General features: G+C 49.0%; 1 protein-coding gene across 1 annotated transcript; it reads left to right on the top strand.

The window, feature by feature from the left end:
* The first annotated feature begins 347 nt into the window (after positions 1 to 347).
* On the top strand, positions 348 to 24,369 carry mrc2 (mannose receptor, C-type 2). The gene is made up of 29 exons (XM_076038840.1): positions 348 to 697; positions 5,675 to 6,085; positions 8,208 to 8,381; positions 8,469 to 8,633; positions 9,269 to 9,382; positions 9,607 to 9,750; positions 10,421 to 10,612; positions 11,884 to 12,038; positions 12,179 to 12,283; positions 15,150 to 15,265; positions 15,358 to 15,506; positions 16,201 to 16,430; positions 17,168 to 17,310; positions 17,397 to 17,490; positions 17,595 to 17,724; positions 17,894 to 17,926; positions 18,042 to 18,208; positions 18,301 to 18,469; positions 18,621 to 18,763; positions 18,847 to 18,955; positions 19,332 to 19,501; positions 19,601 to 19,709; positions 19,830 to 20,068; positions 20,160 to 20,322; positions 20,393 to 20,542; positions 20,693 to 20,806; positions 21,215 to 21,394; positions 21,485 to 21,508; positions 22,234 to 24,369. Exons 1-29 carry the CDS (start codon positions 577 to 579, stop codon positions 22,452 to 22,454), a joined length of 4,434 nt encoding a protein of 1,477 aa, XP_075894955.1. The 5' UTR covers positions 348 to 576; the 3' UTR covers positions 22,455 to 24,369.
* The last annotated feature ends 948 nt before the right edge of the window (positions 24,370 to 25,317 follow it).

Here is a 25,317-nt window from a genome sequence, read left to right as displayed (position 1 = left end):
TAGCAGTTGTGTAGTTGTGTGTTAGGGTAAAATACTCAGGACTCAGTTGTACAAGGTGTGGATTTTCTAAAGGATGTGAGCCGGACACACAACAAAATAACAAGTAACAACAACAGAAGTCTCTAAAATAGATAGATAGATTTTTTTTTTTTCAGTATTCTTTAAAATCCTCGTTTCGAACTTTTTTTTTTACTTATTTATTTAAACCTTTATTTCCACATTTCTTCGTCGCACGTTTCTCCCGTCTTGCAGTGCCGCGCCGGGTCCCCTAGAGGTCCCCGAACCTCAGGTTGGGGAACGCGCGCACTCGCCGTTGCACACACGAGCATTGTTGACGTCGCCGCTCCATTCATTTGAGTCTCATCTGACTGAGAGGCAGACGGAGCTTCCGGCGGTCCAACTCTGCAGGTCTGCACCGTCCCTCCGCCCGCCCGTCCGACCTCGGAGCCTCGTGCCCGGGATCCACGTCCACACGTCCCGACGGTTCTGATTTGTTCCTCCCCTTTTCCTTGGTCCCGTGTCGCTCCCTGTTTTCAGTTTGTTTTTCTCCGGGCCAGCGTGTTTGTTGCAGCGAGCATGCAGCCTGAGCGAAGGAAGGAGTGGAGGAGAACATGGACCAGCGGACAACTGCTACTTTATCACTGCACTTTATATTTATTCGTCGCCTTTAGTCAGGAACTGAGGAGCTGCTCTGCGGGTGAGGACCAAAACTTTTTTCTTTTCTTTCTTTCTTCTTTCTTCCATGTAGGTTAAAAGTCAGGAGGAGGGGGGGGGGGGGGAAGAAGACCCCCCCCCCCCCCAAAAAAAAAAAAAAAAAAAAAACCTGGCATGCGCTCAGTTCTGTTGTGCTCGCTCTTGTTTTGACTTGCTGTCAGAAAATGTGCACGTAAGCAGCAGCCGGTGCGCATTTGTCATTGTTGTTGTTTTGCGCGTATTCGGATCGAATCTGGTGCAGTGGTGGTATGCCACGAACCAACAGTCCGAACAGAGCGGTGAGTGGAACCAGATGTGCAGAGAACCGGGGGTGGAGTGAAGGCGCCGCTGGCTCGCCGTCCCTCATTGTGATAATCCATTCATGCAAAAAGATGAATTCGGGATTAAAAACTGCACTTTTTGTGGATTTTTCTGCACTTTTTTTTTTTTTTTTTTTGCACGGAAAGACAAAAAAAAAACCCGACTGGGCTCGTGTTGACCAGGCTGTCGGTGTGAATCCGTGACGCGTCACTTGTGTTGTGCCCCCCCCCCCCGGCCAGATATGACCTTAACATCCTGTTACAGGCTGCAATTAACACACTCCAGTCCAGTTCACAGGAGCTATTAGAGCGTCACACGTTGCCAGAAGGGAAAATCCAACACAAACTGCTTTCCAAGGTTGAACCTTCACAGAGATCTCTGCTCTAAAAGTCAAGTCTGTTGATTGGCTCTGCTGTTTTGTTTTTTGTTTAGAAGTGAGATTACCATCTGGCCGCCACTGTTACGCACGCACAGGTTGAGCAAAGGCAAAAAATAAAATAAAATGAGGATGTGATTTCAAAAGTGAAAAAGTCATCTTCACAGCCACCCTCCCCTCTCCCTGACCCCTGAACTATGCTGACCACTTTGCCCAACATCAACTACTGCTCACGTGACTGATATTCATAAAAAAAAAACAAAAAAAAAAACACTCCGTAGATGAGGGAAAGCAGCAAATTTAGCCCTCTGTTTACAACGCCATTGTTGAGCTTCCTGCTGAAAACTGTTTCTTTGCTGGACCTCCTGGGTGTTTTTAAGAGGAAAAAAAAAAAGATGCTTTAAATGGTAGATAAACAAACACCTGACTGAGAGTGTGGCCACAAACCCCAGGAGAGGTGTCCGTTACCAAAATGGCTGTGCAGGCAGAAGAAGTGAAAGATGAACTTTTTTTTTACCTGCAGACTTTTACTGGCACGGTGTGCAGCATCTGGGTGCTTTAAATCCACAGAGAACCTTAAGCTGCAAACTTGTTTTTGAGGCGACATTGTCGATTTCTTTTGTGTGTGTGTGTGTGTGACGCAGGATTACATCAGCTTCATTCTCTGGCATCTTCGGGTCCGTTGCTGCTTTCCTCCTGTCTCTAATTTGTATGCCACACGTTAAGTTGAGGAGCTGTTTTCTCCTGAACTGTCCTGATTTGAACTGACTCGCACACGTGTCATATATCCCACACATATACACGCATTGCCAAAGTTGTGAGTCACTCATCTGTGTGTTCTGGGGCAAACACACGAGCCGCCGCAGGATCAAAGGCGGAGAACGAGCGACACTGATTTTGCTGTGAGTTTAGTGTCCTTTCGTGTCCTTTTGTGGAGCCGCAAAAACGGTGGAACGTTGCAAACACTTTGGCTCTCTTGTGCTTTGCTCTGGTTTTAATGTCCTTTCGTCAGCAGCGACGGATGAAAGGCACGGCAGATTTGCAGGATTGCAACAGAAAATACATTTATTTTCCTTTGTTCAAACTAAACTGATGCAGGATTTCAAATTATTTTCCCACAATTATCCTTGGCTGCGGCTGTGTTCTCTGGTGGCAACTTTTATGTTCTTGTTCTTTTCTTTTTTTTTTTGATGATGATGATGTCACACAATCTAGCCTTCACACTCGCCTCCACTCCGGAGTGGACGAGGCCTTCCAAACGGGAGTGTGGTGACTTACACAAAGCTGCCTCTCGCTCGCTAACTCCTCGATCACCTCCTGAGCTGCGATGCTGCCGTCTGTCTCTCCCTCTCCTCTCCTGCCCGGTGAAGAGTTCTCTCCCTCCCTCCCTCACGGCTGGATGCTGCCGACTACCATAAAACACCAGAGAAACAAACACAGCAGGATGGAATTTCCTGTTCTATTTGTTGTTTGCCGCTTTAGCGTGCTGACCAGTCAGGACCTGTTTCCGTAATCTCAAACATCTGTCAAAATAAAGGAAAAGGGTTTGCGGGGGAGAAAAGTGATTTTGGCACAAAGAAAAGCTCCGAAAAATCCAGATCTTTGAAACAGACCCAGTGTGAAATGGCCATCAAATTGAAACGAGTAAATGTTTCTAATTCTCAGATTTCGGGAAGAAAGGGTGAGTCAGACTTTAGCAAAGTTCAAGAAGTTTGGTGGAACTGTGTGTGTGTGTGTTTTTTTTTGCTTTTTTATACTTTAGTCCTCAAAGCTGATCCAGCACACGACCTCGCAGAGGAGGTGGAAGTTCTGGGAAGGTTCGCCTCTTTTGGCGTAGGATTGTTCTTGGCCCCTTCGTGTGTTTCAGGCCAATTTCTCCTGGAGGAAACTGGTGTTGATCCGTGAGGAGGGGGAAAAAAGAAAAGAAAAAAGAGAAAGGGTGACGGGGCAAAAGAAGAGGATGAGATCACAGCAGGAGAGCTGTTGTGGCTTAGCGCTCTCAGGGCTCAGAGGCTCAAAGTTAATCTGGGAATTCTGCACTCTCTCCTGATTGGCCAACACTTTTTTTTCCTCCCCCCCCACCCCCCCACCCCTCGGCCCCGCTGCCTCGCCCCCCCCCCCCCACCCCACCCCCCCCCACCCCCTCACATCAAACATTAGCTTGTGTCCTCTTCCGGACGGGAATCAAAGCCTCGACTTTGAATTTGCTCAGCGGCTTCGTGGAGATTCGACTGCAGGTTGTCGAGGGGGCTTCAAAAGCTTCTGCTCAGAAGGTCCCAGTTTGTTGGTCGTTGGTTTGGGAGTTTTGAAAGTGAACTCGGCGATGGCGACACCCTGCATCTGCAGATTCTTTCTGGGCTGATTGTGGTTTATGTGGTTCAACTTGCTGCGCAAAGCTTCTCCTAAAATATCAGCCAGGGTTTCACTGTTTCATGTTTTCAAGTCGAGACTGAAGCAGAGAAGCCTTGTTTGATTAATTATCCATACATAAGCTATTTTGAGCCAAAGAGAAAAAGTACATTTTTAGTTGTTTACAGCCAAAACACTTGGTTTTAAAAGCTTCCCGCTGGACCTTCCTTATGCTTTTTTCTGTCTTGCTGTGCATGATGAGGTGTCACCACACTCGTTGACATCATAAAAAAAATAATTTCAAATGAGGCAACCTGGAGTGAGAAAAGTTTTAAAGGTTTCTTTTTTCTGTGTTAAAATGTGTTGATGGTCCAAGTAATAACTCGGCTGATCATCAGACATGAGGTTGGATGGTAGTGATATTTCCCCCCCGTTTCATCCCCAGTAACTTTCCACACCAGCAGTCGACCCAGTGCTGTGCTGTGTTATGGAAAAGTCAATCTGCTCCCAGAAGATGCTGTTTTTATCATTGGGAGGCGGGTTCGCCTCCAGTTTCGCTCTTATTTTAACATACTTTTTCTTCTAAGTTTTTTTTTTTTTCATTTTTCATAGCAATTGTGTCCACTCTCAGTTGAATTTATATATGCCCTGAAACAATGAGCTGGCAGTGAGGAGGTCTAACAGCTTGTTGGATCTGCAGCAGGGAGGTGATTATGTCTGATTGCACAGAGTTTCACCAAACCTGCACCGGAGCCGTCTGCCTCTCTGCCCTATTTTTTCTTCGTCTTTCTTTCTTTTCTTTTTTTTTTTTGATACTGCCGAACCAGACGAGCTTCTGCTTCTGAGAATCTTGACCACAGTCCCCAGCTCAGGCAGAGGGGGCGTGACGGCCGGCGTGGCGGCTCCAGATTACAGGGGGTTTTATGGAGCTCTTTGACGAGACTCCATTGTGTCTATAAAAGCGGCGCAGGAGGTTTTTTGGAGGGTTTCAGCTCCGGGGCGGCTTGGAATGGAAGGGAGCAGAAGTGTCTGCACCAAATACCCCGGTGATCTCTACCCACCTACCCCACTTCCTGGCCCCTCGCTGGAGACCCACCGAGCAGGAATGCTGCTGCAGGTCTCGCTCACGCCGAAGAGAAGGCTCTCTGTGTGGGTTTAGGCCAGATTTGCTCTTCACTAATTTTAAACAGGGCCTTAATATAGAGTCACTCCTACACTCCTCTCCTCTCCCACATTCACACAAACACCAACAATTCCGACGTTCTGGTTTGCATAAGAGAAAAAAATCTAAATCTTTTTTTTTATTTAAAAAAAGAAGAAGAGGGAAAGTGGGGAGGAAAAAATAAATCTGTGCTTTTTTTTTTTCTTTTTGGAAAGAGCAATGGGTTTTATTCCCGATATTCCCCGTCACTGAGACTGGCCGACTAGCCAGCCGTTAGCATGAATGTGCAAAGTTTTGCACCTCCCTGTCTGGCAGCTGCACTTTTCTAGGTCTTTGCAAGGCTTGAATGCGTATCACTACTCTGCAAAGCCCTGCAGGCAACATCCCATAAGCATCAGTACAGGGAGGAATCTGCAGGATGGATTTTTAATCCATCGTTATGATAAAACGTATAGCAAGCAGGCAACTGCTGGTTAAAATTAGAGGAAACAGGTGCAGGAAGTCCAGCTGTTGAAGCCTCACTCAGGCCAAACACATCTGCAGCCAGTTGACTTCCTGCAGAGACATCTACACTCTGCTATCTGCACGCCACTGAGGATTGATTATGTGCAGGTTAGCAGGGACATCTGAGGCCACGAGCCTCTCCAGCGCCGGCCGCCGAGCCGCTGCAGCAGTTAATGGAGATATTGATCAGAGCCCTGACCTGCTGTATTAGCTGCTAACATCATCGGTGTTATTGACCGTCTGTTTCCCCTGCTGCCTGCTTTGCACAGAGCCGCTGGACTCCGACGACTTTGCCTTCTATCACAAGGGCACCCACGGGTGCCTGGGGGTGCGGGACCACTCCCTCGTCCTGGCGCGCAACTGCAAAGACGCCAACCAGCGCTGGAAGTCGGTGACCCGGGGCCGCCTCTTCAACCTGGGCTCCTCGCTGTGCCTGGGCGTGACCACCGGGAACCTCACCTCCATGGCGGGGAAGTCCCCCCTGGGCGTGTACACCTGCGACCGGGAGCCGCCCAGGGTGCGCTGGGTCTGGAACTGCGCCCAGGTGTTGGACAACCTGGACAACTATCTTCCCAACCCGCTGCTGTGGAACTCCACCTACTCCTTCACGCCGCCCTCATCCAAACAGGGCTGGTCTCTGCACGGCGGTCTGCAGGACCTGTGCTCCAAGTCCTACCAAGGTAAGAGTCTGTCTTCACACAGCCTGGTTGCGTGGCGCCTTCATTTCAAAGTGACTTTTTTGTGATGATATTTGATAAGAGCAACATTATCGTCTGACTGAAACCTTGTTGTCAGGCTTTTTGAAGCGTACCCATCACGCTCATTGGTGTAAAGAAGAGAAGATTTTCTCTTCCCCCTGCAGGGAAATTTGTTGGCTTGCACGACAACGTTTGGGCACCATGAACGCATTTGTTTGCAGAAAATAAACACATTCAAAGTGTAAACATAATTAGACAGTAAGAGAAGAGCAGATTTCATGGCGCTCAGCAAGTTGAACCTCATGTGTGCCTCGGCTCAAATGTTTGTGCCATTTCCTGTTTTGTCTGGTCTCTCGCCTCTTCTCGAGTTCTACTTACTCTTCCACACCAATGAACCCGAGTGAAAACGCTGCATTCCGGGACATTTGCCTGTCTGGGAGAACATGTGAATACTGAAATTTGCAAATTTACTGGCACTGTAGCTTTCGCCAAGAGTATCTTAAGCTTGCTAGCGGACACTACCTGCAGTACCTTCACTGCCCGCCAGGGGGTTTCTGAACATCGCCGTCACTTGTACAATCCGACAATCGGCGACATGTTTCAAGCGTATAATTCTTTGTATACTTGTGCGGGGATAAAATGTCACTACGTTGGTTTGAAAGCTCAGCCGGTGACATTCTTATCGTCATCAGACGCCGCAGTTGTGCATCAACAAACCATAATATGGGGCTTTGCCAGCGGTGCCGGCAAGACTCTCTGCAGGGCTACAATTAAAACCAGCTCAGCCATAAACACAAGACCAGAAAATTTCCCTTTCACCCTCTTCATCCTTCCCCTCTCTCATCTCATCCCGTTCCTTTTTTTGGTGGAGAGGGAGTCGAGTGCATTGGCTTTTCTATTTTTTCAACTCCCCCAACTCTTTCTTTGTGAAGGCTTCTGCAGCGAGGTAAACTCGCTGGCGTAGAAGAAGAAAAAAATACCTCTGACATTAGTCAGCAGAGGAGAACCACGGCTTGAGCCAGACAGCCGGTCGTTGGGGCAGAGAGGGAAGTCGCGCTGTAAAAAAAACAAACTTTCCTCTCCTGTGTAACGTGTCTGCCCTACTTTCCACCGGCTCCCCTTGTTCTGGTAACGCTGCAGATTCAGTCTGTTGCCCTTTTTCTGTCCTGCGTTTTAATCTGGCGGAGACTGAAAAAAAAGCAGTGACCCTACCGGGGGCTATTTAAAGTGCGGCAGTGTGAAATAGACAGTTGTTGGACAGGTGAAAATAAAATGTGTGGGATATTTTCAACGTTTGGCAGATGAATTTTTAGATGGTTGGGGATTTTTCTGTTGCAACAGCAAAAACACAGTGAGACCGAGACCCCACTGTCGTCAGGACTTTTAGGGCCAATGGTCACTGTCAGGGGAAGCCATACGGGCCAGTTCTATGGTGATCAGCTGACAGGAAAGTCTTTCAATCAGCTGACATCAATCAGGAAGTTGATGTTGTTGATTTTAAGACTTTTAGACATTTCTCAATGCTGTTAGAGCCAGATTCTAATTAAACATAAGCTAAGTTTACAGAACTCTAGAGCTCCAGAACTATTAAACCACTCGACTTTGTATCGTCCAATCAGCAGCTGGTCATCTTTGAATAGGAAACATAATCGGAAGGGAAAAATAATCACGTTCGTAGTTGCAACTGAAACAAGACTTCCAGTCTTATTGTTCAGAACTCAGCAACAGTGTTCTGGGTCGGTGCTGACTCGGTCTGACACCAGACCAAATAAAAACCTCAGTCCACACTGAGACCAGAGCATCGTCGTTACAAACGTGTTCATCCAGGACGTGGACTCTCCCGGCTGCTGTCCAGCAGCTTTGACTGTAACATCATCCTCTGTTTTGACCGTGTGTTTGCTTGTGCGGCTCGCTGCGAAACACACACACACACACACACACACACACACACACACACACACACACACACACACACACACACACACACACACACACACACACACCAGGCACCGGGGCTTTCGAACGGTTCGCAGGAAAATGCCTCCCGCCTCACACACACGGTGAGCCTCGCGTCACGCTTCTCTCTCCTCCACTTCCTCCCCAGAGATCTACACCATCCAGGGCAACTCCCACGGGCGGCCCTGCTACCTCCCCTTCCTGTACGACGGCCAGTGGTTCCACAAGTGCACCAACATCGGCCGCGAGGACGGCCACCTGTGGTGCGCCACCACCTTCGACTACGGAGCGGACGAGCGCTGGGGCTTCTGTCCCGTCAAGAGTGAGTTGACCCCGCCCACACCAATTTCGCCAGCTCCTCCCGCTCTGGTCGTGTGGCATCACGTCCGTTCTCTCCGTTGATCGCCAGGCAGCGGCTGCGAGACCTTCTGGGACACGGACCCACTGACGGACAGCTGCTACCAGTTTAACTTCCAGGCGACGCTGTCGTGGAGTGAGGCCCGGATCAGCTGCCAGCAGCAGGGCGCCGACCTGCTGAGCATCACCAAGCTGCACGAGCAGACGTACATCAACGGTGAAGTCTCAGCTCTCCACAGCAAGAGGAAGCAGCCGTCACCGGCGTTGTAGCATCACCTGATATTTGTGACACTTTGGTTGAAGTTGCGTAAAGTGAGAAAAAAAAGTTTGCTGAATCCTTTGGATTCATCTCACATATCGTATCGTTGGTAAAAAAAAAAAAAAAAAAAAAAAAAAAAAGCCCCTCCAAAGTGTCCACAAGAGGGAGTCAACGTCTGAATTTGATTGGACAAGCCTTCTTCTGATGGACCAATCAGATTTTTTTCTTGCTAGGTTACCCAGTTCGCTGCATTAGTCTGGGGACAATATTGTTTAAAGAAACACCCAATAATTTGCCCTGTTGTTTATAATATTACATTTTTATCACATCCTCATCAGCTCAATATAATACAGTGATAAATAAAATTAATCAAATGAAAATTAATAAAAACAGTTTAAGTTTTCTTTGGCAAACAAAACTTGTGGCCAGAGTTGATTATTGTTTTGTTATGTATCAGGACACACTCACGCTGTCCTTGCATAACAACCAATGGAAAGAATTAAATGAAACAAAAAAACAAACCAGACCTCAGTGGCGTCAGTTTCCAGTGTGACTCTGCAGTGTTTCAGGAAGGTCTCGCTCTGCTCCAACAGGCTTGCTAACGGGCTACAGCGCTGCTCTGTGGATCGGCCTCAACGACCTGGACATCCAGGGAGGCTGGCAGTGGGCCGACTCCTCCCCGCTCAAGTACCTCAACTGGGAGACAGGTGAGTGTGTGAAAACACACACACACTCACACAAAAATAGCTCAGACATGTTTGTATTTTTAGAGCCGAGCGGTTTTACCGCCAGAGGCTCATTTTTAGCAGCATGATGGTCCGAGTCCAAGTGGGTAGAAACCACGGCCGCTCAGAGCCGACCGCCAGAGTCTCCACCTTTGACCTTGTTCTCCTGTGTTTTTTTGTTTTTTCCCCACCTCTCGTAATGTCAGAGCAACCCAAGAATGCAGAGGAGGAGAACTGCGCCGTGATCAGGACCGAGTCGTCCGGCCGCTGGCAGAACCGCGACTGTTCTGTCGCTCTGCCGTACGTGTGCAAGAAGAGACCCAACGCCACCCTGGACCCCTTCACCACAGGTGGGCCCGCAACTGGTCCACAGTGTCGGCGCGACTCAAACTGGATGCTCATTCATTAATTACTGGCTTCAACTCTCTTGGTTCTCAGAGGAAGAAAAGGTTGCAGAAGGACCAGGAAGTTAGCCGTTAGCGAGCCTCTTCTGTTGCCTGCACACCGGTCCACTGCTGCAAAAAACTGAAAGGGGACCATAGCGCCACCTCTTGCTGTAGAAACACAGAGACACATTTCTGCCGACCATTCAAATTCCTTCCTCGCAGTCCCCTGTCTGACCTTGTTAGGGTTTAACTGGAGCTTAACCTCCTTCTTTTATCAGTGACAAGTGTTGATGGTGGATGTAAGGAGGCATTTAAAAATAAAATAGCTTCAATCATGAGCTGCAAGTCAAAGTCGAAGAAGCTGTAATACAGTTCTTCACCCACACAGGGTTAAAATAAAACATCACTCATCGTTTATATAAAATCTGCACTTGCGAGACTATTTTTCCTCCTTGTGAGAATGAGGACATCAGTCATGAGGAAACTCACGTGGGAAACGGAGCCAAATCAACTCCAGCGAGATTGATTGACCTGCGGCAACAGCCTGTGATGTAATTATTGTGCAGTACAGTGTGTGATAACAAGCGCACTACAATAACTTACCAAGTTTCCTGGTCCTCTTGCGCCCCCTCAGACTCGTGGGCCGATGATCAGAAGTACGAGTGCGACGTGAGCTGGCAGCACTTCCAGGCCGGCTGCTACAAGCTGACCTCAGAGAAGTACGACTGGGAGACGGCGCAGAAGACCTGCCAGAAGATGGAGGCCAACCTGGTCAGCATCCACACGCTGCCCGAGCTGGAGTTCATTCTGCGCAGCCTGAAGAAAGGTGACCAGCTCCCTGTTGTGCTGGGGGGGGGGAGGGGGGGGGAGGACAAACAAAGTGCATAATTGGTGGAAGAAAAAGATAATTTATCTTTATTTGTAAAGGTAAGAGAGAAAAATGAACCTCCAAATCCTTTAATTTATCTCAAGAGTTTTGCAAAACATGATAATATATAAATGAGTATGGATATGATTAAATTGATATAATTAACTTTTAAATAGTAAGAAAACAAAACAAAGGTATCCACCCGGTTAAGAGCCTGTATTCAGAGCTACGAAAGGACAAATCATGGAAGATAATAGGAGAAACCAATCAGAATGTCACAGACAGCTTTCCAGGCTTCCTATTGGTTCCTTGGTGTTTCTCTGAACTCTTGCCAAAGCCGGTCGAGGAGAAAAGCCAAACACTGTTGTCCAATTGGGGGGATGAAAATCCTTCAATGTCATTTTCGGATCCTTTTGTAAAGGGACAATCCGCGCTGCGGCAGCTTCACTGCTAATCTCCCCAGCAGCCGTCTGGCCGGCTCACAGTTGGGTTGTTTTCTCTGCGTTTCTTCCTCGTTGTCGACGGGGGTTTGTTCAGGACAGCTTGCAGCGCGGCTGTAAATGAAGCTGATTGGTTGTGCCATTGATGTAAACTTAATGCACAAGCAACTGGGACAGATTATTTTTACGACTTACTTTCCTGCCTCTTTTTTGATGCCAGCGCCCGGTTTGCCCTCTTCTGTGTTTCACAGCGTCTTTTCTTCCTTTTCCCCTCCAGATTTCCTTTTTTTATTTATGCCATTTTGCTTTTAGCGCCCTGTCCCTTTGCCATTTTTTTTTAAAGTAAATAAATAAAGAAATACAGCCAGTTTAAAACGCTCTCTGTTGGAGATTTGCAAGATGGATGAGCACGATTCCAAAGCCATTCGGCCGCGGTGCGCCGTTGCCTCGGCAACCATCGGGTTTAGCGAGAGTTCATGCATTTAAATCTTCCTCAGTGCTGTTTCAACTCTTTTCTCCCGCGTCAAGTTGAGCGGAGCCGTTTTTTTTTTTCTTTTGGCAAAACTTAAAAAAAAACAACAAAACCCTCCACTCACCCGGTGGTATAATTCAGCAGCTTCCAGACGTTTTTTTTTTTTTCTGCCCACGTCTCCAGAGCCAGCCTGAAAAACCAGCGGAAACTGAAACTGAGAACGTCGGCTTCTCGTATTTGGGTCACGCTGGTGGCTCTGCTGCTCAGTTATTGAACCTGCTGGATGATTGGGTTTTTTTCTTCAATCTGTCTGCCAGACGTGGAGCAGCTTTGGATCGGCCTGCACGACACCGAGATGCAGATGGACTTCCAGTGGACCGACCACACGCCCGTCATCTTCACCTACTGGCACCCGTTTGAGCCCAACAACTTCCGCAACACCCTGGAGGACTGCGTCTCCATCTGGGGGGACGTGAGTGACCCCCCACCCCAAAACACCCTTAGCCTTAGTGTGTGTGTGTGTGTGTGTGTGTGTGTGTGTGTGTGTGTGTGCTGAACAGCTGTGTTTTCTCTCTCTCTCCTCTTGTGTCTGTGTGTCGGCTGCGTGTGCAGGAGGGCCGCTGGGACGACAGCCCCTGTAATCTGACTCTGCCCTCCATCTGCAAGAAGCTGGGAACAAAGACTGATGGGAAGCCGCAGCAGCAGAACTGCAAACAAGTACTGCCCTCCTCCTCCTCCTCCTCTTCTTTTCTTTTCTTTTCTTTTCTTTTCTTTTCTTTTTTCTTCCCTCCTCTTCTCTCGGCCGGTTGTTGCTAAATATTTCTCCTTGACATTTTTCTGTTTAGGCTTTGCGTAATTGGTGCTTTTCCTGTTATCCCTTGTTAACTGGATTTTAGAAAGCGAACTCGGAATTCTCCTGCAGCAGTTTTTCGCTCGCTGCACCGCTGCACCGCTGCAGCCGAGTGTAATTATTATTCTAAGTATCTCCGCTTTTCCTTCACCTCTTGACCCCGTTTCCCCAGAGCTCCTCTCGGCAGGTGAAGCCGCCTGCCCTCAGCGCGCAACTCTAACACAAATCACTCCTTAAGAAGTTTGTCAGTGATCCCGGGGCGATCAAAGCTCTCTCCCCACACACACACACACACGCCTTCACATTACCAGTGTTTTCATCCGTTGTCTACTGCTGCTACTGACTTAAACACACTGCCATGGTGTCATTCGGCCCTTTATGATGTCACAAAATGCTCTTATACCTCTCCGAGGTCAGTGACCACACAGCCTGCCAGTCATTAGCGCCACACTCCCAGACTTCCTTGTTTTTATTCCCTTCCAAACATCCTTTTTTTTTTTTTTTTTTTTTACAGCAGGAGGCTGTAAACAGAGGGTTAAATGTGTTGTTACAGGGTTTTGTGTGTGTGTGTGTGTGTGTGTGTGTGTGTGTGTGTGTGTGTGTGTGTGGCTGCCCTGGTGGAAAAGATGCTTTTACTTTTTTTATGCTTCACTTTCCCACTGCATCCTACATCCCCCCACCCAACAAAAAAGACACAATTGGTCGTTCACATCACTGCTACCCGCCCCCCCCCACTGGTGCTCACAAGTTAGACGCTTCTCTTTCCATCTGTCTGTGATTTCACGGTGGCATCATAAATTCACCCCGTTTGAGACTTTGACGCCCAACTTCTCCCTACCTGACCACTGCTGTTAGTTTTAGTGTCGCCCAGCGAGGGGATCGCGCTTGTTTGCACTTTTGCTCTCCTCCTGTTCCGTGGCGGCTTTATTTTATTCAACTCATCTCAACTGTTGCACACTCAGCAATGATCCCTCTGCGCTGTCGAGAGTCTTCTGCTGTGGAGCAGGCGGAGGCTTTGGAGCAGCTTCATGGGTGGTAATGTGGTGTGGGAGGGGTAGGGGGAGGGGGAGGGGGACTGGTGCACCGGGGGGGGTGGTGGTTTGGCACGGCAGGGTCCCCGCGGTGCCGCCGTCTGTGCGGAGCAGACGAGCCGCTTTCACGCAACATGTGAAACAACAGTGACGGGAATATCGACGACTTCTTCAGCCACATCAGCCACTGCTGGGAGGAATTAGTCATCACTGCAGGGCTGCTTGGTTTTTATCTATTTTTTAAATGCAGATCCTCTTCCACTGGTAAACAACTTCATTGTCAGTGACTGAGTGATGTCGCAACATAGCTGCTCTTGGTAAATGATAGATAGATAGATAGATAGATAGATAGATAGATATATAGATAGATAGATACAGTAGATAGATAGATACAGTAGATAGATACAGTAGATAGATAGATAGATAGATAGATAGATGGATAGATAGATACAGTAGATAGATAGATAGATACAGTAGATAGATACAGTAGATAGATACAGTAGATAGATAGATAGATAGATAGATACAGTAGATAGATACAGTAGATAGATAGATAGATAGATAGATACATTAGATAGATAGATAGATACAGTAGATAGATAGATAGATAGATACATTAGATAGATAGATAGATAGATACAGTAGATAGATAGATAGATAGATAGATACAGTAGATAGATACAGTAGATAGATAGATAGATAGATAGATAGATACAGTAGATGGATAGATAGATACAGTGGATAGATAGATACAGTAGATAGATAGATAGATAGATAGATAGATAGATAGATACAGTAGATAGATACAGTAGATAGATAGATAGATAGATACAGTAGATAGATAGATAGATACATAGATAGATGGATGGGTAGATAAATAGATACGATCAGGTCAGATCAGATCAGATTGCTCTGGAGGAGGACGTCACCTCTCTTGACCCTCAGCCTGCTGGCTGGCTGCCTGCCTGGCTGCCCTCTCCGACTGTACACGTCCCCAGCCAGGGAGCGCGAGCTGCAGGCAGGGATGGAGGCCAGGGAGGGACGAGTTACTTCTGCATGCCTTGACGTGTTGCTCCATCTTGGGGTTTTGGGGTTCACTTCGCTGCAGTGACTTCCCTGCAGTGACCAACTTCACCTTTGCTCTCTGTTCCTCAAGGACAAACTGGACGTTTCGCCTGCGTTTTGCCATTTTGCACATATTTTTTTCCTGCACATCCATACGCAGATATTAGACTTTTAAATAAGTGGATTCATATTTACTTGTTTGACATTTGCACTCCGTAAAATCTTAAGATCTTTTTTCCAGACGCCTACAACATTTGACAGCTTGTCCACACGTCTGTGGGGGTATTTCAATGAAGGCATTTAAAATGCGAATACAAGCAGAGCAGCAGTATTACAGCATGTAATACAGCACGGATGTAAATCTGCATTTATTTGGACGCCTGTCAAAGGTGATGGAGAGGTTGAAGGCAGCATTACTGAGGCTCTGCCTGCCGTCTGTCTGCTCTCACTTGGGAGATACGATCACACACTTGCAACAAAGGTTGAGGTCAATTGAAGGGCATTAGCCAAAAAGCCAAAGAGTGGCTTTTACTCAAAACCCTTGTTGTTTTAGTGACTTAAGCGTCTTTTTGTATGTTGGTGAATGACCAATCGACCCCCTGCACCTCCTCTTCCTCCTCCTCCTCTTCCTCCTCAGGGCTGGAAGTGGCACAGTCCGTCGTGTTACTGGGTGGGAGAAGATCTGCTCGGCTACGACGAGGCCAAGAAGTCCTGCGAGGACCAGGGAGCCACTCTGGTCACCATCACCAACAGGTTACTAGACACAACACATTTTTCTCTTTTAAACGCGATGCAGCCTTAAAACAAACAAAGGACAACAATCGGACTTGTTTTAACTCGAAAAGGTTCGAGCAGGCCTTCGCCAACAGCCTGGTGTTCGGCCGTTCCGACGACTCCTTCTGGATCGGCCTCAACGACCAGGCCAGCGGTGGCTCCTTCCGCTGGCTCACCGGGGACGAGGTTTCGTACACCAACTGGAACCGAGACCAGCCGGGTAGGTGTGGAACACCTGAATGACCCACAAATAGCATTTTTTTTCAGTATTGTTAAATTGTTTGGGAAAGCAGGAAGACTGCTTGCACTCTGCTTTCTTACCATTAGATGTCACTACATTTTGCACACTGGCCCTTTAAGTTTCTCTTTGGGGATTTAACCCACAAAGATGAAACTGAACTGACCTCCGTTGTGTTTTCCCCTCTGGCAGCCGCACAGATTCAGAACTTTTCTCATGTCCTGATTTATTTGGCTGATAGTTCGTCTTCTTTCAGAGAATCAGTGGCAGCAGCAGCTCGTCTGCCCCGATTCAAATTTCATGCGTGGAATTGGTTTGCAGCGTGAATTGTTCAACGCAGTTTCATCATGGCAGCACCGCAGGGTTGAGACAGCGAGCCGAGGAGAGTTTTTCTGCTCGACTATCACAGCCTCTGAGTTCATCATACCTATAATTTTGGACGAGTGTGGGCGTGACTGGAGCCACCGACCTCATTTGACCTCAATGTGCATTGTTTTTTTTCAGTGAACTTGGATGTATTGTAAAGAACAGTTTTGGGGGGAAAGCAGAAGTGACAACCCTCCCTCCTCCTCTGCGTCGTCCCTTCGCTTTCCACCCGTTTTCGTCAGCGCCGCCCCTCTCTGTCTCCCCGTCCTCTCACCTACGTCTCACCCCTCCTCTCCCTCGTCTGTTTCAGCCACAGTTGGCGGCGGCGGCGGCGGCTGCGTCTCCATGGCGACGGGCTTCGCCACCGGCCTGTGGGAGGTGACGGAGTGCGCCTCGTCCAAGGCCAAGTTCATCTGCCGGCAGAAGCAGAGCGACGGCTCTCCGAGCCCCGAGCCGCCGGCGCCCCAGCCCACCCCCAGCCTCAGCGGCTCCTGTCCCAGCCGCTGGAAGAGCAACAGCAACCTGCGCTACTGCTACAAGGTCCCGGCCGCGGTCCTCCACCTTCACCGTGTCTCTATTTTCAAACCACATCACATCTCTGGAGAGGCGGAAGGAGGATTTATGCAGTTGCACAGATCAGGGATGGGCTGGTTGATGTGAGATGGCGGTCCTTAGACACGGGTCATGTGACCCACAGAGGGCAGGTTCTTGGTATTTGATGCGTCCATGAGGTGAAGAGCCAGCAGGAAGCAGGGTAGCAAAACCGGGAAATCATTCAAACAGACCAATCAGATTATTATCACTTTAGGCCTCTAGTGATGCCAAGCAGGCAACTGCTAACGCTAACTGGCTAGCCGCCGATTGCACCGCTTATTTATTGAATGCATTTAAATTTTATGGCTGATTCAATAAGCTCCCTCTGCCAGGGGTTGGCAAGACGGATGAGCTGGATTTCACAGTCAAAAATCCAGGGCGGTTCAGCCGCCAGGCAAGGTAAAAAAACAACTAAAAAAAATTAAATTAAATATAACTGTAATAGGATAATCATGAGTGGAAAAACGCTTATGGATCAGCCTTCGTTTGTTCGAGCCAAACCCAAAGAGACTCCTCACTCGGCTCCAGCTCCATTTTTCCAGCCACTCTCAGAGAGACACTTGAGTTTTTTATTTTTATTTTCAGCTGGCAGGTTTTCAAGCAGCTCTCTCCCTCTCTCTCTCTCTCTCTCTCTCTCTCTCTCTCTCTCTCTGTTGTGCTGATCCATCGCCACCTGCGTGCAGGTGTTCCACTCGTCCCGCTCAGACGAGAAGCTCGGCTGGCTGCAGGCCCACCTCTTCTGCCAGCGCCACGGTGCCAACCTGCTGAGTGTCAGCGGGCCAGAGGAGGAGCAGTTCGTCATGCAGGTCCTCCACGAGGAATTCGGGTGAGCGTCCTGCGTCGACGGCAGCAGCAGCAGCAGCAGCAGCAACAACCTGCTGCACACGCTAACAATGCCTTGTGGCCCCGCAGGGAGTCGGAGGACGAGCAGCACTGGTTCTGGATTGGGCTGAACCGGAGGAACCCCATGGACAATGGCAGTTGGAAGTGGAGCGACGGGCTCGCCGTGAGTGGCCACAGGGGGCAGCCAAGTACTCGCAAAAAAGGGACAAAACTTAATTTTTAAAAGTGTATTTTTTTCTTGCTTTTTTTGCTTTTCTTAAACCTCAGCTGACATACCAGAACTTTGCCCGCTACTATTACAACATCCGGCAGTGTGCAGCGGCTGATCTGGGCAGTATGACCTGGCTGGCCATGCACTGCGACGCAGAGATGGACTGGATCTGCAAGATCCCCAGAGGTGCAAAAACACTTTGGTCTTTATCATGTTTCATCCTGCAGAGTTCTTATTATTCAAGCCTAGTCTGACTGTGTGTGTGTGTGTGTGTGTGTGTGTGTGTGTGTGTGTGTGTGTGTGTGTGTGTGTGTGTGTGTGTGTGTGTGTGTGTGTGTGTGTGTGTGTGTTTCAGGCAGCGTTGAAAAGGAACCAGAAATCTCTAAAGGTCAGTTTCTATTCTGTCAGCCTTAAGCTTCTCCTTCAAATAAAGCAGCTGAAACATCTTCTTTACTGAGCTTTGTCCTCAAGTCTTTCTCAAATAAATCACCTTTCTCCGTCAGGCACCACTTCAGCAGAGTGGATCGGCTTCCAGGAGGCGGAGTATAAATTTTTCGACCACCGCACCACTTGGGACCAGGCCCAGAGGATCTGCACTTGGCTGCACTCCTCGCTGGCCTCTGTGCACTCGGCTGAAGAAGAGGCTTTCCTGGCCGACGCTCTGCGGAAGGTGCGGCGCAATTCCTTATCGGGAACTTTCTAATGAAATCCTTTTATTCTGAGGAGCCTGTGTGAGCCTGATTTCCCCTCCAACCGCTGCAGATGAACAAAGTGGAGGGTGACAACTGGTGGCTGGGCCTCCACACCTTCGAGAACGACGGCCGTTTCCGCTGGTCCGACCACTCGGTGCTCAACTACGTGTCCTGGGCCCTGGGGAGGCCGCACCCAATCAGCCGCGACCGCAAATGCGTCTACATGTCTGCCGGCAAAGGTGAGAGCTGAGCGAGGCCTGACCACAACCGACCAGACCCGACCCGACCTGGCCCGACCAGACCTGACCCGGCCTGACCAGGTCCGACCAGACCCGACCAGGCCAGTCCGGGGCAGCTGTCGTCACTGAGCTGGTGTCTTCCTCCCCACAGCCGACTGGGCCGACCAGAAGTGTCACTCCGACCTGCCGCACATCTGCAAGAGGGTCAACGTCACGGGCACCATCCCGCCGACTCCGGCCACTCCCCACCCCCCCTCCGGCTGCCCTGACGGGTGGTCCTCCTTCCAGCACAAGGTGCAGCTGAAGCCAAGCTATTTTCCCACAGCTATATCTTTTTTCTACCATGTTGTGTAACGCTGCCTGGTGTTTTCCTGCAGTGCCTGCGAGTGTTTGATCAGACCCACCGAGTCACCTGGTCCGCCGCCAAGCTCAAGTGCGAGACGCAGAGAGGCGTCCTGGCGGTGGTGTCCAACCACTTGGAGCAAGGTAATTACAGGCCAGTACCGCTGGCCGGGTGGAGGGGGCGCCGGCTAGCGCAAACAAGCGTCTCTTAGTTTTAGGGACAAATTCATAGGATCGATTAAAGGTTGTGTTTTTGTCTTTTTTTTGCATCCCAGACTACAAACAAGCAGCATTGCACAACTCATGTTCTCCAACTGCATGTTTAGCCCTCTGTTTACAGCGTCCTGCTAAAACTGATGCTTTACTGAACCTTGCACAATAAGAATGGAACAAAAGCACAGCAAGCCAACAGCTGGCTGAGGGTGTAGTTCCTAATATGCCCTTTGTGACGTCACAAGGGGGTTAATGTGGCCACACACACACAGACACACTGACGCAGGTCATTGTCCGTTTTCGGCAGCCTTCATCACCACCCTGCTCCACAACGCCAGCGTGGACCTGTGGGTGGGCCTGACCTCCGACTCGCGGGCTCATTTCCAGTGGGCCAAGCCGAGCGGCCTGCTCAGCTACACCAACTGGGCCCCCGGGGAGCCGCTGGACAACAGCGGACCTCACCACAACAAGACCCGGGTACTGGCAGCATCAGCCGTCACTCAGAGTTTACTGCTGCTGTTGTATTTGTTGTTGTTGTTGTTGCGTGATGGCACCACTGACTTGTCTGATGAACAGGGAAACTGTGTGGTGATGATTCACGGGAATCCACAGAAGAACGTGGGCATGTGGGCCTCCAGGGCCTGTGAGATGGAGACCAATGGCTACATCTGTCAGAGACCACAAGGTTTATTGTGATGTACAGAAGTCCTTTTTAAAGGGCTTCACCTCTCTATGTGTCAGATGCATGATTTGTTTTTAATTTATTCAATAACATCAACCAACATCTTGTCGTGGCTTCATCCAGACTCAGAATACCCCCCGGCGCCGCCCCTGATTCCCGCCACCCTGTCCAAGCCAGTGGACCTGGGCGGAGTGACGTACCGGGTAGTGGAGAAGCGACTGGACTGGACCGGCGCTCTGCACCTGTGCGAGTCTCTGAACGGCAGCCTGGCCTCGGTGAGGACCCCCTTCGAGCAGGCCCACCTCACGCTGCTGATCAACAGCCTGCACCGGCCCGCCTGGATCTCCCTCTACAACTACGGAGTGAGTTCATCCATCTTTGCTGCATCCCAGGCATCTTGTTGGGCCTAGCGGGACTAGCGGCTTACTTTTGGAATTTCTTTTCTTTCCTCAGGGCCGCAGCTTCACTTGGCTGGGAGAAGATGAAGTGACGTATTCCAACTGGAAAGACGACGAGCCCAAAAAGACGGCCGGCTGCGGCCACATAGCCACCTCCGGCCAGTGGACGATGACCCCCTGCGATGCTAAACTGGACGCGGCCATCTGCAGAATGGGCGGTGGGTGTGCCAGAGAAGCAGAGGTTTGTTTTTGGGACTCTCACTGAAATGCGGTAAATCTCCTCTCCAGACGGGCCTGCGGTGCACCGCTGGACCTACCCGGGTCACTGCCCTCGCCCGCTGGGCAACTGGGCCTGGGTGCCCTTCAGGAACAACTGCTACGCCTTCAACCTGCAGAGCGTGAAGCTGCAGCAGGAAGCGCGGGCATCCTGCCAGAAAGGTGGACACGGCTGACACCGCCTGATCTGTCTGACCTGCCTGATCCGTCTGACCTGCCTGATCCGTCTGACCTGCCTGATCCGTCTCGCACATTATAACGCCACTTCTGCCTGGTGTCTTTTTTCCTTTCTCTCCATCTTGTCCCTGTCAGTCGGAGCCGAGCTTTTGTCCATCTTGGATGAGACGGAGAACGGATTCATATGGGAGCACATCAAGAGCTATGCAGAGCAGGCCCACGGAGCTTGGCTGGGGATCAGCGTTAAAGGTCGGGAGACATTGACACACAGTCTCTCTCTCTCTCTCTCTCTCTCTCTCTCTCTCTCTCTCTCTCTCTTTCTTTGTAGCAGACTCTTTAAAAAAAATGCAAAATACGAAAATGAAACCTTCTTTTTTTTCTTTTACTCAGAGCTCCTTCTGCCTGTTTTTATCATCATTAATAGGAAAAGTCATTAACTGCAGGAAGTTCATTCTCATTACCTTGACTTTAAATTGCAATAGAGTGGTAAATGAAGCAGAAATTTTCTTGTGTAATTCATGCAAACTGCACTTTAATGAGTTCAATTAGCTCCGGTGAGCCGAGGTAAGAGATGAGTCGGCGGCCGAGCACCGTGGCTCCTCCCACGCCCCTCCCCCACCCTGACTGGATGGCTCTGGCTGTGTCTGGCTGCTGCAGGTCGAGGCCTGGTGTGGAGCGAGGACGCCGAGATGACCTACAGCAACTGGGAGACGCACGACGTGGCCTTCTCCGTCCTCTCCCCCAACTCCTGCTTCTGGATCCAGAGCAACAGCGGCCTGTGGAAGCCGGGCTCCTGCAGGAACCGAACGCACGGCGTCATCTGCAAGCAGGCTCGCAGTGAGTGCAGCCAGTGGAACAAAGCATCGTCAAAATAAGAGCAAATCTGTTACGTGTGTGTATACTAACTGTCCTTTGATCTCTTTGCAGCTATTCAAAGTCTAGTCGATGAATGTAAGTTTGATTATGGCTCTCATTGTGTTCTTTTTGTTTTTTGTAGGGACGAGCTAACGCCTCTTTGAAATACAGTGATATGAAGCCACACACAGGGTTCTCAGCCTGCGCATGTGGTGATTTATTTATCTGCAACGTGCACACTTTGAAAAAAAAAAAAAAACTCTCTTCCTCAGCTGGCAAAACAGAGTCCCACCTCTAGCAGCTGCGGTCGGTGCTCTAGCCTGAACTGGAGGTGCAAAAAAAAAACAAACCCACATTTAAAGGGACAGTACGCTTACAAATACCATTTCACCCATTCACTTTGTTGTCTGAGGTTCTGATGACTTTCTGGCCCAGGGGTGGGCAAACTGTTTGACTGGTGGGCCACAGTGGGTTGACCCACCTCATAGGAGGAAAAACATGTATCATTGATATGTAGAAAACATGTTGCTTTAAAGTCTATCGAAAATTACAAAAGCAAACTTACAACAAAATGTCTTTGAAGCCCCAATGATTTTTAGCTCTTTATTGAAATGACTCTTTGAAACACTGAACAAATGGATGAAATACAGCTATTTTATCACTTACTGACTATTCATATAATTTCGTCAAGTTGGTGGGCCGGTTCAAAAAGCCTGACGGGCCACATGTGGCCCCCGGGCCATAGTTTGCCCGTACCTGTTCTCGCCAGGCAGTTCCACGGTCACTGACTCTCCTCCGTGCTCTCCTCCGCCTCCTTGCAGCCGGCGGTGACCACCTGCCCATCCTCATCGTGGTGCTGGTGACGGGCCTGGCCCTGGTGGCGCTGGTGTCGGGCCTGATCTTCCTGTACCGCCGGCGGAGCGTCGGCACGCGGGGCTCCTACGAAGGTGCCCGCTACAGCCGCACCAACTCCGGCCTCAGCGAGCAGACGGAGAAGAACATCCTGGTGTCGGACATGGAGCTGAACGAGCAGGCAGAGTAGCAGAGCCGCGACCCAAAAAAAAGGACGTAAAATCCCAGCAGAGTGATATGATGTGGCGGCTTTTATTGTTTTTTCTGTCCTGGGGAGTTTGTTAGTTTTTTTTGTCGCTTTTGAAACCAAAAAAAGATTTTAAGAATGCGGACGGGCTGTGTAGAGCGCAGCAGATTTATGAGACTTCAAACTTTTTTCTTTTCTTTTCTTTTTTTTTTTTTTTACAATTGTCTTCTAGACAGATGCTTTTTTTCCACAAAGCTGTCATGAAGGTCATAAAAGGATCGACTGGAAGATTAAATGGAAAACAGAATGTTTTTTCTAAAAGGAGCCCTCCTTGGTACCAAAGCATCTCAAATTCTCCTTCGGTGTATAATTTCCTTTTTTTTTCCTTTTTTTTTTTTTTTTGAAAATTGGAAGACTGCTTATTAGAAGACTTACTGCAGAAAAGCACAATCAAGAACACAATGTATGTATTGAAATCATTCCTCTCTGTCCTCCTCAGGACATAATTCATTGTCTTCTCTTTTATTTTTTGTTCTTTATTGCATTTTTTTTCTGTGACGGTATTTAGCTGAAAGAGTTGTATCTTTTTGGGGTTTGTTTTCTTTAAGGCTTTTTTTTGTCCTTCATGTCCTTTTTTTAATTTCGTTGATGAGACGTTTTAACTGTGCAGCTGTAAAGAACTGTCACGGGAGGATGCAGGAGCGTTCTTATCGCCGGCTCCGCCCCCCTCTTCACTTCTCCGACGCTCCGATCGGACACGTCGGCAGCAGCTGCTGGACGAGGAGAACAGAAGAAGAAGAGGAGGAGGAGAAGGAGGAGGAGGAAGAGGAGGATCTCGAAGTCCAAATGTGAAACGTGTGGATGATGACAGGGACCAGTGATTAGCGGTGACCTCAAGGCGTCCGAGGTCAGAGCGCTCGATTTGTGCACATTTGGAAGTTCTGTGGAGAACTTCCGTTCCGAGTTTGGGTAGCTGGTCTTTGGACGGAGCGGCCGTCCCCCGTCTGCTACTGCAGGACTGAAGCTCGTCATCAGATGATCAGACCTTCAGTCTCTGTGGCTTCGCTGTACATTTCGGCACTTTTTCCCTCACTTTTTGTTTTTGATTTGTTTTCTCTCGATACTTTGGGCTCATTAAGTATTAGTCACCCGCCTGCTTCTAGTCCTCATACCTGAACGGCGGTTGCTGCTCTCGGATTCTGAGCCTGGACGCCATCTTGAGCTCTTTCAGAAAAAAGAAAAAGAAAAAAAAAACTTTTCTGGACACTTTCTGGCTTCTCGTTTGGGCCACTTGAACACTTTAAAACTCAACATTTGTCCTAACAATCTTCTCTTTGTTTGTAAAAGAACCAGGGTCAGCCCTTTTCTAGAGGCCTTTTTGAAAATTTTCTAGCTTTTGCAAGACGGCTGCCACCACGAAGGAAAACCTCCCCTGTGTGTGTCGGTGCTGTAAACACCAAAGAATGTTTAAAAGTGAATTTACTTGTGAAAAAGCGTCCCTTTGTCTGCCCTTTCCCCCCCCAATGATGTTCGAATATTTTGTGCAGCACAGCTTTTTTGCCTCAGAGAGCTTTTCTGCCTTTTCTGCTCAGAGGCTTTTGGCATCTTTTTTCTCCCCCCGAGCTGCTGCGAAAAGAGAGAAAAGAAGGAGCTGCAGCTCCATGAGCTGGACTAAGAAAGAGGAGCAGGAGGAGGGAGTGTGTGTGTGTGTGTGTGAGAGACAGAGAGAGAGAGAGAGAGAGAGAGAGAGAGAGAGAGAGAGAGAGAGAGAGAGAGAGAGTGTGTGTGCGTGTGTGCGTGTGTGCGCAGTCTCCAGCTGTGGAATGTTGAGTCGGCAAGAAGAGCTCAGTGGCACGTCTGGAACCAATCAGAGGAGGAGGGCTGAGGGACACGAGGGGTCAGAAGGGAGACTGGAGGGGGGGGGGGAGAGGAAAGAAACTTGACCAAGGAGCAAAGGAGAAGAACAAGTGTGTGAGTGTGTATGGCGTGTGCATTTGAGGAGGAGTTTGAGATTTTCGGGGAGGTGAGGTGGGGGGGCGGGAGTATGACCAGGATCATGAGTTGGGAGGAGTTTAAAAGGCGACACGGTTCGTCCTGACTCACCTCAGCCTCTGCTGGCCGCTCCCTGCAGCAGCAGTCTTGAAAGTGCGACGATGATGATGAGGTGATGGGACGGTGTTGATGCAGACCGGCTCTTGTCCCTGTGAAGATTTTACATGAAGCACCTGTATGAGTTCTGTCTTTGTTTTTACGGTTTTGTGTGTTTTTTTAGTTTTTTTTTTTTATATTAAATAAAATAAAGTTTATGTTGTCAACGCTTTTCGTTTTCTTCTGTCATCTGTATTTTAGATTGCGACCGCCTTAGAATTGATAGGGGTTGTTTCTGGTCGTTATTCACGCTATTCTTTGGTTGTTTATTTTTTATTTTATTTTATTTTTTACAAAACTAGAAGAATCGGTTTGGTAAGACGAGCCATTTGTGACGTCACAAAGGGGCGAGACATCGGTTTTAGCGGGCGTCTGCCAACAGAGGGCTAAAAGCGATGCTCTCTGGAAAGTTGCGGGATTGTTTGGAGCGTGCGGGAATGAAACATACTGTACATGATAGAACTGAACGTGGGTCCGTTTGTTTATGTTCCGAGTGCCGGGCTGCGATGCTGTGGTTTGTCCACCAGGGGGCAGACCTTGCTTGCTCTTTGAACAGCGCTGCTCCACCTCACGCCTCCCTCGTTGCAAGGATCTGAACCCGTGACTCCACATTTTGAGCAGACGTGCAAAAACAAAACCTGTGTCACGGCGTGGCGGGAATCTGTGGCTTCTTCCTCTTCCTCCTCCACCCTCTCCTCTTCCTCTTCCTCCTCCTCTA

Source organism: Nelusetta ayraudi, unplaced genomic scaffold, assembly GCF_046127955.1.
Source record: "Nelusetta ayraudi isolate G7.1 ecotype Tasmania unplaced genomic scaffold, CSIRO-AGI_Nayr_v1 ptg000057l, whole genome shotgun sequence".
NCBI classification, from domain to species: domain Eukaryota; kingdom Metazoa; phylum Chordata; class Actinopteri; order Tetraodontiformes; family Monacanthidae; genus Nelusetta; species Nelusetta ayraudi.
The sequence above is the reverse complement of the archived record's forward strand: the minus strand, read 5'-3'. Positions and strand labels throughout refer to the sequence as shown.

Coding starts and splice junctions, on each gene's coding strand:
- mrc2 (XM_076038840.1), top strand. CDS start 577: ATGCAGCCTGAGCGAAGGAAGGAGTGGAGGAGAACATGGACCAGCGGA. Junction 8,382..8,468: donor GGGCTTCTGTCCCGTCAAGA/GTGAGTTGACCC, acceptor GTTGATCGCCAG/GCAGCGGCTGCGAGACCTTC. Junction 18,209..18,300: donor TGGCCGACGCTCTGCGGAAG/GTGCGGCGCAAT, acceptor CAACCGCTGCAG/ATGAACAAAGTGGAGGGTGA.